Below are 16,278 nucleotides of genomic sequence, written 5' to 3' on the forward strand. Positions count from 1 at the left end.
GCCAGGCGGGGCGGGGCGGGCGCGCGCCAGGCCCGAGCTGCTGCGCCAGGGGCCCCCGGCCGGGCGGCGGGGATCGGCCTGGGCCCGGCCATGTCCGATTACCGGATCTCGGTGGAGGAGCTGAACGACCTTCTGGCTAATGGGAGCGGCTGCTATAGCCTTCCTAGCGCGCACAGCAACGAGGTGGTGCCACGCATCCACGTGGGGAACGCGTGAGTGCGCGGGGCCGGGGCCGGGGGCGGGGGCGGGCGGGAGGTCCGTGTTTGCACGGCCGTGAGCGGCACTCTCGTAGGCGCTTGAGCGCGGAGGCTGGGCTGGGCGGACTGCGTGGCCGCGCAGGGTTGTGGGGCGCAGGGCGTTCACTGAGTCGTAGCCCGAGCGACGCCCGAGCGGGAGTTAGAGCCGGAGGGGGTCAGGCTGCAGGGCGGAATCTGCTGGGCCCGCGGCGGCCCCGGGCCGCCCTCGGGAGCCTGGCCCCGGCTGGGCAGCCCGGAGGCCTCCAGCTCAGGGGGGTTGTCAGCCGGGAGGCCTGTGGCTGCAAGGCCTGAGCAGCCTGGCAGCAGGCGGCCTGGGGCTCCTGCTGGTGCCTGGCACGGCAAGTGACAAAGACACAGCTCGTAAATGGCATCTGCTAAAACGTTTGGTACCCTGTTGTCCCAAATCTAAGCTAAAATAGAGCTGAAGCAAGATTAAGACTAATTAAATTGCTTAAGAATGAAATGCACCTGCTCAGTTGCGTTAGTGCTGGGGTTTTTTTGTCCTGATATTTCCTACTCTTTCTAACAAGTTGTGGTCATCCGCACAGAGGAGGGAGGAGAGACAAAATGCCACGAGGTGTATGTACAATATCATCTGCGGAAGCCCGGTCACAGCACCAGTGTAATAACCATATGTCAGATGAGTGGAATAAGCTGGAACATGAAGAATGAGCAAAATAGGAATATGGATGTTAGATCTCGGTTTAACCATGCGCAAAATTACCTAAAAGGAGCAAGGCCTTAATAGGAGTCACCACCCCTGTCTGTGATTGGTCAAATGAATGTTTCAGAACTCTTTTCCCTAAAAAAACTCATCCTAATTAAGTATTCATGGGCAGGATGGGAGCCAGAGTGATGCAGGTATGGGTATGATGAAGGCCCTTAAAATGGGAAAAGTGCTCAGGATTCACCAATACCACCTCTTTTCTCAGTTGTATGATGGTTATTCTTTGCACTAAGCTTATGATTCCAATTATCTGTTCCAATCCTATCAAATCCTGCTGATTCTCTTTCCCCATTTTGTCCATCTTTGTACACTTTATCTCTGTGAAATTGGGGACTTCTTGATACATGTGTAGTATACTGGATCCCTGTTCTTATTTGAAGCTTGTAACTCCTAAAGAAATATAAGTCAAACGCATAGGTTTTCATTAATTTTCTCCTAAGCAAACCCAATTGATGTTTGTCACTGCCAGTTGATCCAGGACATGCACATCTAGGGATAGGACTTAAATTACTATCTCAATGGCCAATCTGACATCTGACAGCCACCTTCTCCTTCATATTTTTAGCAGTTACCTGGAAGAAATTAAGTCATAGCCTGCAAGGTGATTTGCACAGTAAATAATTAAAAAATAATTTTGAAAATAGTTGGCTACTACAGAGTAGTTTTCACTGTTCAGTAATTGATTTTAATTATATAGTATGGACTTTAATACATTCAGATGCAAGGTTGTCTAGGAACAGAGAATGCACGTGTAAGTTGTAGGATAGAAAATGTCTAGTGGAAAGCTTTACCACTGAGAAGGGCTTTTTATGTAATAATTGACAACCAAAAATATGGGGACCACCAGTGCAGTTTGTAGCATAAGAACAGTGTAACTGTTAGTTGGACTAACAGACTATGTGCAATTCTACTGTCCCTGTTTTTAAAAGCATGCTGAAAAATTGTGGAGGACAGCTAGAGGTAAGAAATAACTTTGTGGGCTGAAAAAGCTGTTTCAAAGTGGGAACAGACAACCTACTTAATTTATCAAGACTTAGTAGGCAATGATATCCTTGAAGCATCCGCAGAGAATTAAGATAATGCTGATGTCTAGTTGAATGGATGAATATCTATTAAGATTCCAGTCACTGCAGGGTGAACTTTGATATTCTCAAACTGGAAATAATACTAATTCTTAAGAGGATTTTTTGTATGAAAGGGGGTTGTTGTATACTGCATTGTAAGTAGCATTTGCTATAGTAGTTGTCATTCTGAAAGAATGTGAACCTGTGCAGATCTGTTCTCACACCATTTCCAGCTACATGTCCCTCTTTTGTACTCTCCTTGTATAAAGATAAGGCTGAAGAGAGATCTGTTTTTCTGTCTTGAGTCCTCCTACAAACTGCTGGGGAAGTGAACCTCCTTTGCGTTCAGCCTCTCAGACTTTGTGCACATGTGGGTCCAACTGTGTGCAGGGCATCAATAAAGCTTTTACTGTTGCGTGCAAGAAGTAAGCCATAGCTTTGGGGCCTGTATTTGCAGTTCATTAGCCTGTCTTGTCCTGCTCTAGCATCTGCGAAGAGCTTGGAATATACCTCATGTGAGAAGCTGTCTTGGTGCGGTGTGCATCTGATTGGCGCCCACCTCATATCTCAGTTTTGGCCTTTGTTGCACAAATCTCCGTACTGAATCTCTGAGGAGTCGCTGGAAGCACCTTGCGCTGGGCATCGGGGAAGTCTGGGAAGGCAACATAGCAGGAGAGCTAAGTAATGCAGTCATTTGATCTGACATTCAAATCGCTGCTTTGACTTGGATGGATCAAACCTTTCTGCAAAATAGGGCCACGTTTGTGACTACAAGCAGCAGAGATTTTATAACAATAAGAATTCAGAGTAGCCACATCTGTAGAGTTTTAACATGGGGGGATTGGAGTCCCAATACCTGGCATAAAAGCAGTAGAATTTGAATAGGAACTCACAGGAATAAATTAAAATGTCTGAGTGAGATTCATAAACTTATGTTGGAAACCTTTTAGAATATTTTGCACAGGGGTGCTGCTGTCTTTCCTTACGAGTAACTCATCTTTAGATAAAAATGGCAATAGGGAGACATTCAGGTGGATGAGATTAAGTTGGGTCATAGTGTAGGACAAAAGTTTATCTGTCAAATGATTTCAAGTTTCAGACGGAGACAAAGTACTAGATCTGCCATGCAATACATGAAAGCCATAGTTAATGAAAACACAGAGGTACAATGATACAATAAAATATTTTGAAAATAATGTTTTTGCATATTACAGTGGACAGTTCTAACCTCTCAAGAAGATTGGACAAGATTGGTGCAGACAAGGGTAAAAATGTAATATCACTAAAACAAGAATCATTATATAGGTGACAGACAAGTGCAATTAGATATTTTTCAAGCAATAACAAAATAAGAATTCAGGATACACTGGAAGTACAAATCTTCTGTTTCTGTAAAAGTGAAGATGTGTTTCAGTGTAACGTGTTAATCGGTGACCAGGACGGTTGGACAGAATGCATCTTTATCAGGCTTGCAGATGACACCAAAATGGGGGGGAGCAGTCAGCGCACTGGAGAATAGGGTTTTTATTCAGAGCAACAGTGTCTTGTCAAAACCAGTGTTTTGCCAGAAAGTAAGCGGGCTTAGCTTTTTGAACTACTGACTAACGGAATCTGTTCGTGGGTTTTTTCACAGACTATTGGAAGCCTGTAACAATTCAAGCCATGTCTCCAGAACTGTATTTGGTAAAAAGGTTCCACTTACAAATGCCCAATCTGAGTTTTCTGTCTGTTTTAATGTGCCTGGGTAACCCACGAAGAAATTCTTTGTTCTTAATGTGCTAGAAGTGCAGGTACGTTGTAAGGAGTATGAAAGGCATTCTCCCCAAATTAATATTAAATTTAGTGACTGTAAGCAGTGAGTAAGTGGTGAAGCGGTGAGGAAAGAATTTTGCATGAACATAACAGTGGAAATCAAAATGTGTTAATGTCCTGGCATTTTTTGCCGTTAAGGACTTGGTTTATTCACTTACAATACCATATGGCAATACTTTATAGCCTCATGTACCCTTAATTGCTGATGTGTGGTTCTCTAAGGCCTGTGTTTTGTAACTGGTAAAATTGTTCATATCTGTCCAAAAGAAACACTTCTTACTAGTGTTACTCACGGGATGAGGAACTCTCAATCTTCCATATTGAGAACAGACAAGATTCTCTGGTTCTGGAAAGGGAGGGAAAAAAAAGGGCATACAAATACCGTCTTTTTTACCTCTAATTGTGTAATAAAATCGTCTATAAAATCTGCAAAAATCGTTCTCTGGGAATAAGTTTGCCTCCAGGGGAGCCAGCCTGTGTTGCCAGATTCAACCATGATTCTAAGGACATGAGTTTATGTTGATCCTGACCGCTATCAGATATATACTGATCTATATACTAACCCCACTAAGCATAGGAACTCACAGCTGAATTAACCATTTTTTATTTTGGCCTTGCGCTGTAGGATTTACTTTGTGTGGCAAGCAGATTTCCCCAGGCACTGATACATGCCCCCTGGCACAGATGATGTTCTGCCAGATGGAAAATTTGTCAACATTTGTTTGGCTAGTGAAGTCTTTACAAATATTTGGCTATTTGCCATAGTTGTTTGGCACAGACAGCAGAAAATGTAGAAGCTTCACTCATGCATAGGGATTCATCTGCTTACACTACAGTTTAAGGGGTGAACAGTCATTAGGAGAAAAGGAACACTCTAGGTGTTCATACAGCCTTGAATTATGTGAAAACTGAGAGTGAATGCGCTCAGAAATTCATACAGATATAAACCAACTAATTTGGGTATTTAACTTTTTTAGAATAGCTAAGTGTCCAGCCAAAACCCTTAGGTGCATTGCCGTGTCTTAGAGACTTGTCCAAAAAGATACTGCACAAATGCTTATCTGGAGCTCAGCTTGATATTAAGACTCCTTGTATTTGCAATTAATGACTTGAGACATAGGGAGATTTTCTAAAAGATTTCTATTTCCACATCCACTTAGACACATAGTGAAAGCTGCCTTTGAAAACAGTAAAGGGATTTCTGTCTGTTTAGGCTACCTCTTTTCACAGAAGCTCAGATATCTTTCAACTAAAGCCTTCTGCCACATTCTGCTAATGTTGACCAGCGGGCTCAGATTTTAGCAGGGGACCACGTGGCATGATAAAACATATGCAGGTTTTTTTTTCCCTTCCCAGGAAAGTGAGGCAAATATTGGGACTGACATACGGAAATAATCAGACTCAGGATCAAAAGTAGTGGTTTTACAACAAAAAGGAGTCAATGGCCTCCTCATATGATTTAATGGTTATGTCCTTTTACTGTAGATTGCGTTCCAGTGCACAAGTAGAGATTTGTGCATTATCAGTTGTGTTACTAAGCAGATGGATGGATTGCCGTTGTACAGCCTGGAGCTTTTCTCAGAGCTTATGGCATTATTACTGGATCTAACTCATTGTCATCATCAAGTCTGAAAGGCATGATTATTATGTATCATCCTACTCAGTTGTTCACTAGTAGGGTAGGGTGCCCTTTTAGCTGCTTAAAGATGAAAGCAGGTGGTTTTGCTACAATTATTTGATAGAACTGAGGAGTTGGAAAGGGCTTAGCTGACCTAAAAGTACCAAATGCTTTCTTAAGCACTTAAGCATCTTAAACATAACTTATTGGGATTCTTTCTCACCTTTTCCATTTTCCACACTGATTTCAACTAAGGCACTAAAAATTATAATACCTGTGATGACAACACTGACTGGCAAAGACTGATCTATATCACTATATTGCTGGCCTTTGGATAGCCTTGTCAGATCTTTGCATGACTTCAAAGATGTTGAATAGCACAAGGACAGAGGACTACACCTCACAGGAGTCTTCAGATGAGACCTTTGAAGATCCATTTATTCATAGTTACTTTCTATGTTTCTGTGGCCTATGGGGAGCCAATGCTGTTTCACAGTAGTTAAAATTGCTGCCTAAAATGTCTGTCTGTCTGGACTGTCTGCTAGAGTAACAAGCACTGCTTACCTAGCCCTGCAATGCTGGTAGCTGACAGTACAGGCTGTTTGTAACTGGTTTTCAAATTACCTTATGTAGATAGCGGTTAATCTTAAAAGTGGTTGTCCTGGGCTTTCTGTTATCTCCAGTATTTTCTTACTGTAGTCAGAATTTTATGTTCAGAAAGAGTTATAATTTTATGCCACAGAAGGGTGTAACAGATTAGGTTTCATGTGTGCTCTGCTTGGTTGTCAGCCAACAAAATAACATTCTCTCATGCACAAGTAGTGACCGTGGCTCTAAATGTTGCTGTGAATTTATAATCTGTAGCTAATTCGCTCCTGGGCACAGTATATTTAGCATCTATTAACAGAAAAATCAAAGGGTTTGGTTAACGGTACGTTCTGGGGACATCATAAATTGGATGGGGCTCTGAGCAACCTGATCTAGTTGAAGATGTCCCTGCTCACTGTAGGGCAGTTGGACTAGATGACCTCTAAAGGTCCCTTCCAACCCAAACCATTCTATGATTCTGTGATTCTAAATACTGAGGTGATTCACCAAGTTCTAATAATTTTCTTGACACTTTTTATCATACAGGTTCATAGCCAAGAACATTATGAGGCTGCAGCGTCTGGGGATAACCCATGTTCTGAATGCAGCAGAGGGGAAGTCATTCATGCATGTGAACACTAATGCAGAGTTCTATGAAGGCACAGGCATCAGATACCACGGCATTAAAGCTAACGATACACAAGAATTTAACCTCAGTCGCTATTTTGAGGAGGCAGCTGATTTTATTGAGAAAGCACTTTCCCAGAAGGATGGTAAGGCAAACTGAGATATCTTTCTACCGTGTTTTCTGTGCATTGCATATGTTTCGTAGCAATTTATTTTACTGTTTAAAATGGCTCTTTGCTCAGATTATCAGCTGAACAACCAAGTCAGGAATTCAGATTAAGGTTCTGGATCAAAGACACCAGAATAGGCAATAAGACATCTTAATCTTCTGTCTGTAGTCGTAGGTCTCCAGTACATGGCAAATGGAAGTCTGTCACTGTAGGGGTGACTTTGAAAAGTAAAACAGCTGCTGCATCCTATAATAATGCCCTTCTGGAAAGATATGTTCTTATTTTATCATAGAAGTGGTAAATTACATGAAAAAAAAAAACATTAAAAAAAAAGTTCAGGATCTAAAAGTTGTTTTAGGACACTAGAAGTTATAAATTAAAGGCAGAAGTGATAAAAGTAATGCATTGCTGAAAAGTACTCACACAACCTACTATATGATTTTTATTTCCAAATGTACAGTAAGGATAGAGACTGTGGCCTTTAAGTTTTTATTACATTAAGTCATTAAATTATTTTATGTGATGATTACCTCATTATTCCCTAGGATTGCAGGAAGGCTGGAGATGATATTTGCAATGCTGTTGATTGCCACATTTCTCTACAGTGTGTTTCCCCAGAGCAGAAATCCTAGGACATAGTGCAGTGGGCCAGAGGATGTTTGTTGTTGTCTAACTATTTCAGCATACCAGTTATTTCTACACGTGTTTAATTTTTCTTGCTTCATGACTGAACATGAAAAAGGAGGAATGAGAACTCCCACAATTCTAGAAATTCTTTTTCTGAAATGGGCAAAAGGGGTCCTACAGCTGTGATGTGCTTGTGACAGATGGAAAGAGATTTTACCACCAGTTTGGTGGAGTATGAAAAAATTCTAAAAATTGAAATGTAGCTCTTCCAGTTAGCGTTGTGACTCACTGAAGCAGGTTGCAGTAAGAAAGAAGAGTTTAACAGTGCCCGCTATGCCATGACTGTCCCTACTCAGTTTGATCTAAATAGTTGCAGATTCAATCTGAATTTACAATAGCAGTTCTATTTGCTGATTCTTTCAGTCCTAGGTCATTGTCTACCATGCTTGCCACTGTTTTCTTACTGTGGTAAATGAAGAGGAACTTTGTAGCTGGGTGATGCTGGAGCCAGTTTTGAGATTAACTCACTACCAAAATTTTATAGTTTTGTTTGACATTGAAGTGTAGAGTAAGAACAGTGAAGAGGGATGCGGTAGTATTTTCCTTCAGTTTCAGTTTAGCATTGTAGTTGCGTGAAGGAAGGCAGGTCTGGTATGTTAAACGTCTGGAAGGGAGCCCTTAAAACACTGCCTTTCACAGAGGAAGACTAGAAACACTTCTGCTTCTGATCATATGCAGATGGGAAGTCGATTCTCTTCCTGTATATGATCAAGAATCTCTAAATCTTGCTAATTTATGGCTACAGGCTCTCAAGAAATGTTGAGAATGAATTGTGTTAGTTGTTTAACTGGCTGCTGATCAGAGATTTGCCTTGAGCTGGGAAGCCTCTGTAGCTCAAGGCAAATGTGGTAACAGGCTTTCTGCTGCTGTGGTTCAAAGCAAGTTGCGGCTGAGATGAAAATGTGTGTGTATGGTTCATCTGTTCTGTTGCCTCAGAAAAAAATTTACTGTGGAGAGTAGCCTGGGGCCATATCTCTCACTGCATTTGGGAAGGGGAAAATTTTTGTGTCTGGAAAAGCAGGTCAAAGGAGGAAGCAGATGAGAAGCAATAATATCGGCTTAGATTTCTCAAAAGGAGCAGTGGCCTGCTTTATTATTGTTGGATACCTACCTACAAGATTTACGCATGTGGTGCGTTGACCCTGGCTGGACGCCAGGTGCACACCAAGCCACTCTATCACTCCCCCTCCTTAGCTAGATGGGGGTAAAAATATGACGAAAGGCTCATGGGTTGAGATAAGGACAGGAAGATCATTCAGCAATTGCCATCATGAGCAAAACAGACTCAACTGGGGAAATTAATTTAATTTATTACCAATCAAATCAGAGTAGGATAATGAGAAATAAAACCAAATCTTAAAACGCCTTCCCTCTACCCCTCCCTTCTTCCTGGGTTCAACTTCACTCCAGATTTTCTCTACCTCCTCCCCCCAAGCGGCACAAGGGGATGGAGAATGGAGGTTGTGGTCAGTTCATAACACGTGTCTTTGCCGCTCTTTCCTCCTCACTTTCTTCCCCTGCTCCAGCGTGGCGTCCCGCGCATGGGAGATAGTCCTCCATGAACTTCTCCAGCATGGGTCCTTTCCATCGCGTGCAGTCCTTTGGGAACAGACTGCTCTAGCACGGGTCCTCCAAGGGGTCACAAGTCCTGCCAGAAAACCTGCTGCAGCATGGGGCTCCTCTTCACAGGGTCACAGCCTCCTTCAGGCACATCCACCTGCTCTGGTGTGGGGTCCTCCATGGGCTGCAAGGCAACAGCCTGCCTCACCATCGTCTTCAGCACTGGCTGCAGGGGAATTTCTGCTCCAGTGCCTGGACCACCTCCACCCCCTCCTCTTCAGTGTCTTTGGTGTCTGCAGAGTTGTTTCTTTCATTCTCCTCTCTCCCAGCTGCTGTTGTGCAGCAGGGTTTTCTTTTTCCCCCCTTCTTAATATGCTATCGCAAAGGCACTCCACCATTGCTGATGGGCTCAGCCTTGGCCAGTGGTGGGTCCATCTTGGAGCCAGCTGGCAGTGGCTCTGTTGGACATGGGGGGAGCTTGTGGCGTCTTCTCACTGAAGCCACGCTGAAGCCCCCCCACTACCAAAACTTTGCCATGCAAACCCAAAGCAACCCGACAAATAGGTAGAATGAGTTCCCTAATCAGTTAGCTAGACGCATTTTATTGGTGCTGGCGTAGGTGTGATTAGATGTTTCTGGTTCTTGTTGCTGCACGGTCAGCAGTTTAATTTACCTGAGTGTTAATGTGGCTTCATAAATAGCCAGAGGAGTAGCCAGGTATGTTCCAACGTGGTGTTAGCATAGGAACTGGTAGCAATGCAGCAAAAAAGGCTGGATATCTTTGAAGAGATGCAATATATGACAAACAGCCTCTTTCTCTGTCTTCAGTGTATTTTAAATGTTGCATCATTTACTGGTCATCTTTAGGGGCCAAGGCTTATTCTAAACTACAAAAGACTGGAGAAGTGTAGTAAATAGACACAGCTTGACTCCCTTTAATACAGCAGCAAATATGTTTCAGTGTCAATGTTTGATATACAACCACTTGTTTTCTGCATTATCCTTGATGACAAACTCTGTAGCTAGTAACACAGTGATAGCACCTTTCTTCCAAGTTCTACATGTCTTCTGTAGCATTCTTGAGCATTTACATTTCTCAAGCTGCTGAAGGACTAATATTATTGCACTTTATATCCCAGCTATTTCATGTTGCTTTTCAAACATATATTCCAATATAACACAAATTATGACCTGTCTTCCCTGCAGGACAAGTATTTGTGCATTGCCGTGAGGGCTACAGCCGTTCTCCTACACTGGTCATCGCCTACCTCATGCTTCGCCAGAATATGGATGTCAAGTCTGCATTGAGCACTGTCCGGCAGAAGCGAGAGATTGGCCCCAATGATGGCTTTCTAAGGCAGCTTTGCCAGCTCAATGAGCAATTAGTGAAGGAGGGCAAACTGAAGCCCTAGAACAGAGCACTGTAGTATTTTTTTGAAGTTTCTCAAACCATCAGAGGACAACTTAGGTGCTTTAGGTTCCCAAACCCCAACCACCAACCTAAATCACATAATGCGAGGGAGAAAGGATTCCTGCTCTTGTCTAATGAAAGTATCTTTCTCAGATTCTGGGTCTGTCTTTTAAGACGGCACAAAATTGTGTCACTGTTCAGAGCTGTTGCAATAAGGAGGTGTTTTTAGAGGGGTAACTCCAGTGATAGCTGTCTTCACATGTATTTCAGAGCCCCCTACAGACTCTGTAGCGTGTGTGGTTTGCATTGACATTTGAGTGTGATTCATTTAAGCTTCGTCTTGTATCCCACCAGAGCACCGTTTTCTGAGAGCCCCAACAAGTCTCTTCACTCACTCTTAACTGAAGTACTGTATTTTCTAAGGCTTCTTTTCCATGCACACAGGTGCCTAAAGTTTGAGTGTAGACGCTTCAAGGAATGGAGAACCATATATACAAATGCACAGATGCACTTGCCTGTAAAATGAAGTGTATGCAGTGTTGTGTTTAGTGTGGATTTATGCAATACACAGTGTTTGGTAGTAAAGCCATTCAGAGCCCAATCTTGATGCACACTGTATCTCCAAGAATATTCGTACCTCTTGCTGTTGTGATTGACATGAAATAGTCTGATATTAAATGCTCTTTTATTTTTGTTTTGAAAACATGCTAAAAAAAAATGTCAAGAGCAAATGTTGAGGAAAATACTTGAGCAAGGAAGAAATAATGTCTGTATTTTAGGAGTGCTTGTACTGGATGTATGATAAAGTCCTAAGTATCAGAATATAATGGCTCCCGAGGCTTGTATTGAGTTACAGCGTCTCTCTCCCTTTTTACTATCGCTGTTTATTAACATAGAAGGGAATGAGCACATATGCGGGTTACTTCCAGGAGGGCAGCACAGGTGTGCTTACAAAGCAGTCTGTAGAAGTATGCTCTTCTTGGATTGCTTGCATGGTATCATTAAGTAGAAATGAGCATTGTTACATACCACATGGAATAGGAAGCATTTCCTTTCTATTAAAATAAATTATGTCTTAATTCTCTTTAACATACAGATGAAGTGAGTCATTGCAGTGTTGGGAGAGGGAGCTTTGTTTACAGCATGCCTGACTTAATGTGCAAATGTGTACCTGTGAATTATAGCACTGTATTAACACAAAAGGATCTCCCACTGCAAACTTGGAGTTGTTGGTTAAACTAACAGAACCAGAGATGTATGTACTCCCTCTTTATGCTTTCATGTAGTTCTAGATTGAAAAGCTTAACACTATTTTAACCAGAAACACTGTTGCGTTAGTAACACACGTAAGCCCAGATCTAGTTTTGTATATTTGGTTCACTAATCAAAAGTCACACAGGATGTACATTGTTTTACTTCTGGTTGTTGGGGTCGTGTGGTTTGCGTGGGGTGGGGGGTGGGGTGGGGGGTCTGTACAGCTAGATAATTTTCTTGAAATTAAAATCCAGAGGTGATTATTCTGTTTGAAGACCAGGCTTATTTCTGTTTCCTTGCACAGGTTGGGAACTGCCGAGTCAAGTAGCCTTTCCTCTTTTGTGTCCTTTAAAGGGATACCTGGGGAACACTACATAACATCTCCCTTCACCTCCCTACAGTCAGTCAGTATTTAGTGCTAGCTTTGAATCAGGATGGTTCGGTCATAGCAAGCAGTAGTCACTTTCATTGGCTCATTACATACCTGTTTCCTTTCTCCCATTATATCGGTATTAAATGAATTGCTTCTTCAAAATTCCTAGTTACTAATTTCATGCTGTGTAGCTTGGGGAGTAGCAATACTGGCCTTATCTTTTCTACTATACTGACTTTTTTGTACTGCGGTCTTATTTATAAAACATAGTTTTAAAACTTTTACTGTGGACACAGATTTTTTTTTTCTGTCTCCTCTCACACCATGTATTGATAGTACTTATCTGCACTACAAGAAAAAAAAAGTTTCTTGTGCATGCACTTTTTTTGACCTGTTACATAGACCTTGAAAATTCCAGCCCATTAAAGAGCTAAGAAACCATTAGGCACTGGATTTTTGTTACTCTTTCATAGATGGTAAGAAGGCTAATAGCTGTCAGATTAAAACTGGAATGCTTTATTAAAATCGAATCTGTTTACCTTATGGTGATGTTTTGTATTTGTCAGCATCAAGAGATACTGACAAATCAAGACATACAGGAATTTGTTCTGATATTCAGGATGTTCTTTTAATTCATAGGACACTGCTCACTTCTAGTGGTAACTCCAGTGGTACTCTGGCCCATTTATCTCAGTATAACAAAACTGATTTAACAAACATTTGTAATATGTGGGTGGAGAGGAAGAAATAAGACAATGCTATAAGCTGATTTTTAAAATTGAGTTCTAAGATGGTATATCCTATTTTGAGTGACTCAGTAAGGAAACCATTTCTAGCTCTGCTTTTGGAACAGCTAAAAATAGTTAGAATGTCAGGCTACTGCTCCATTAATGGATCATACCCTTCCTCTTTTAGTCTTATCATGCTGTTTAAGTACAGTAATGTTGCAAATTTCTCTGCCTATTTTAGCTGGCCAAATAGAGCTTGTATGCTTCTAATACATAATGATATGCTGTATACTTCTACATTTCTCATTCTGATTGTAGAAGGAAAGATTGTATAAAAAGGGAATGAGAGCTTTCTTTCCATGTAATATGAAATTGAGAAAGTATTAGAAGAAATGCACTTTTTTATTCTTCTGAAATTACTGCACGCCTGCCCTTTGCTGTGATGTGTTCCTTACAAGCATGCTAATTGGGGAAGATTTTTTTTAAAACAAGTATTTGTTGCAAATCGCAACATTACATTTTTGGAGTTGAAACCTCTTGATTATAGCTAAAATAGTGTGATTTAGATTTACATTAATGTTTATCCTGAATAGCAGTGGGATACTTTTTGTGTGGCTAGCACTCTGGAGAAGGGATGGGGTCTCTGGAAAATATTCATCTATCATAGAACAAAGACATCTACCTGTCAAATCCAGCACAAAGAAAGAAAAAGCAATAGCTTGGGGTTTTTGTACTTAAGAGTTAGTGAAGTTGGAGAGGGGAGTTGAGTGGAGGTGAGAAGCTATTGGCATTTTATAGCAAGGAACAAAGAATAAAGTCCAGATAGATAAAATTATGGTATATGTAAAACTAAATTCACCTTCCACTCATACTGAACTAAATCTTTCTCAGCCATTGCATAAGCACAGGAAAGAAGTTTGTAACTAAAAATTAAGATTCAAAGCAAAAATAACATTTTCTGAGTGTTTTCTTCATCCTTTGGTCCTGCAGCTGAGATTACAATGTTGACAACATACTGTCAGAAAATACTTCATGAGTGAATGCTGTAATAGCTGCTGAAATATCTGTCACTGCTGAAGAGCAAACATTTCATGAAGTTACTTCAAACTCAGGATTAATAGTGTCTGAATGCAGGGCTAGCAGCTGCAATGTGTTGTATTATAATTCCATTTTTGGATGTTGAGCCTGTGTTAGTACTGGACATGTTTTTCTCCTGCAAGATGAGTATGCCCGGCTTACCTCTCTTGGTGTTGTGAGAATTAATTAATCTCATAAAAGGCTTTGAAGATGAAAAGCACAGTGTATAAGAACACTACATGCTCTCTGAATTGAAAAGCAAACGTGTCAAATATATCTTCCTCCTGCTGAGCAAAGGAGAACAGCAGAAAGGATATTTGCAACTTCTGTTTTCATCATTTAAATATTTTCATTGAGCTGTCTTCTGTTGTCCAGATCTAATTAAATCTCTGCTGCTAGAACTAGAAGCAGGAATTTTTTTTCTCCTTTTTTTTTTTTTTTTAAATTAGTTCTGCTAGTTTACTGTGTTTTTAGCACACAGGGACTATCTCAGTACGTCACAGAGATGTCTTTTATAATTCCTTTCTGGGCCTCCCCAGTGAGTAAAACTGAAAATAGAACAGGCCTGAGAGGTATCTTCTAAGGATTTGTTTCATGAGCATTAGTCCCCTATTCATTTCTTCTATTCTACAAATAAATCCTGGAAATGCAGATTGTGTGAGTAATTCAATTAAGTGTTTGGGTTTTTAATATTATTTTAATTCCAGTATGCCAAGGTTACTGGCTAGCTGACTCACCAGATGGAGCTGTAGGCTTGTTATTCTTCAGTAGATAGTGCTCATTCCATCTCTGAACAATGCTGTTGTGCGGATCTGATGTATTCTGGTCACTGAAAACGGCAAGCCACCAGAATGATTTATCAGTGCATTTGCTGGTCTCGGGGGGGAGAACATTAAGATTCCTTTTATTCTTGGCTACTTGAAGGAGATCACATCATAGCATTTAGACTGATACATTCACAAGGCAGTATGTGACTCAGCAAAATTCTTACGAAACAGAGAAAAGTTGCTTGGGCAAGGGTGCCTTCACAGCATCTTAGAAAAAGAACTGTTTGAGAAGCGCTCAGGTTCTTCTTGAAAATGTCAGAAACTGAATTCCTGGGCAGTGTGTAAATTATAAGCCATTGGCAACAGATAAGCTTAAATTGCACACGTATATCTCAGGGCCTGGATACCTATCGGAGCGCCCCTTGGCCCGGGTGTGGGCAGAGGGGGGTGCACAGGGAGCACCAGAAGTGCCAAGTGACAGAACTGATTTCAGAAGCAGGTTTATGTGTGCCTGCCTTCATTGTACAGTGTTGTGCAACGCAAGTGCGTCAGGTCAGAAGTCTCAGTCCAGAAAGCAGCAGCAATGGATTCAGGCTAAGTGTATAATGCTAGTTTAATCCGTGTACCTGCTCCCCCGATATGCCTGACTCCTTCTCCACATGGCTAGGGGTGGTGCTTTTTCAGCTCAGAAAATGATATCCTGGTTCTGGATACAGAGGATCCAAACTGAGTTCCTCTGTGGTCGGGGGGGGTTCATTCTGAAAGTGTCCTTCATAGGTCTTTTTTTTTTCCCCCCTGTACTTTATTAGCAGTGCAAAAATCAATTGATTGTGGGGGGCTGCAGCCCAGACCATGCCTGCTTTGTTGCAGAAAGTACTGTGTGAAGGCAAGCAGCTACAGGACACGGAAGGCTGTTTTTGTAGTTAAGCAATCTGAATGTCTGTGGGGTTTGGATTCTTTCCTTGCCTTTATTAGGCTGCCCTCCGAGCTTGTGGACGAGAAGTTTTAAGCTGGAGTCTAAATATAGCTTCTGATTTTCACTTTTGTACATTCTTTGGTGTGATTTCTCCCAGTGGGTAATAGAGATAAATGTTAAGACAGTTAATAGAGGAGATTGTTTAAATACTTAGGAAAGCTACATCGAGATTTTTTTTGTTTTCTGTGGCAATTGATTACTGTAAATGTGGTTGTCTGCAGGAGGCCTACACCGACCAGTAGCTTTTGGAAATACTCTCTGGGCAGACATTACATGAAAAGAAAATAACAGAAACTGAACTTTGATAGCTACATGCAATTCTGAAGTCATTTAAATAGGGGAGTGAATAGGTAGTAATGGTTCAGTGATTACCAGTGCTCCATTTTCTTCTGCTCTCCAGTTCTGCTTTTCAGCTGTACTGCATTGTGTCACAAGCTGTGATCTCACTTTGGACCAGGTCACTATTGATGAATACCACTACAAGGCGGTATTCCTATCTGACAAAAATAATACCAAGTTAAAAGTCTTTGTTTAGTTCCTGGTTATCCTTCCCAACTTGTTCAGGTTAAAAAAAAAAACAAC

The 16,278-nt window shown here is 41.4% G+C and overlaps 1 protein-coding gene and 1 long non-coding RNA gene across 4 annotated transcripts; one reads left to right on the forward strand and one right to left on the reverse strand.

Annotated features, from left to right (window-relative positions):
• The first annotated feature begins 5 nt into the window (after positions 1–5).
• Positions 6–11,348, forward strand: DUSP3 (dual specificity phosphatase 3). Of its 2 annotated transcripts, none has more exons than XM_064473468.1 (3): positions 6–183; positions 6,613–6,839; positions 10,317–11,348. In XM_064473468.1, exons 1-3 carry the CDS (start codon positions 140–142, stop codon positions 10,520–10,522), a joined length of 477 nt encoding a protein of 158 aa, XP_064329538.1. In that variant the 5' UTR covers positions 6–139; the 3' UTR covers positions 10,523–11,348. The 2 variants fall into 2 exon arrangements, with proteins under 2 accessions (XP_064329538.1, XP_064329537.1); XM_064473467.1 differs by having other exon boundaries at positions 8–212.
• LOC135317345 (uncharacterized) lies at positions 8,793–16,143 on the reverse strand. Of its 2 annotated transcripts, XR_010376329.1 has the most exons (4): positions 16,069–16,143; positions 14,691–14,782; positions 14,116–14,237; positions 8,793–10,007 (listed from the first exon to the last, which is right to left on the reverse strand). It is a non-coding gene; the product is annotated as an uncharacterized LOC135317345 (long non-coding RNA). The 2 variants fall into 2 exon arrangements; XR_010376328.1 differs by lacking the exon at positions 8,793–10,007 and having other exon boundaries at positions 11,496–14,237.
• Between the last annotated feature and the right edge of the window lie 135 nt (positions 16,144–16,278).

Source organism: Phalacrocorax carbo, chromosome 25 (assembly GCF_963921805.1).
Source record: "Phalacrocorax carbo chromosome 25, bPhaCar2.1, whole genome shotgun sequence".
NCBI classification, from domain to species: domain Eukaryota; kingdom Metazoa; phylum Chordata; class Aves; order Suliformes; family Phalacrocoracidae; genus Phalacrocorax; species Phalacrocorax carbo.

Coding starts and splice junctions, on each gene's coding strand:
- DUSP3 (XM_064473467.1), top strand. CDS start 91: ATGTCCGATTACCGGATCTCGGTGGAGGAGCTGAACGACCTTCTGGCT. Junction 213..6,612: donor CGCATCCACGTGGGGAACGC/GTGAGTGCGCGG, acceptor TTTATCATACAG/GTTCATAGCCAAGAACATTA. Junction 6,840..10,316: donor AGCACTTTCCCAGAAGGATG/GTAAGGCAAACT, acceptor TCTTCCCTGCAG/GACAAGTATTTGTGCATTGC.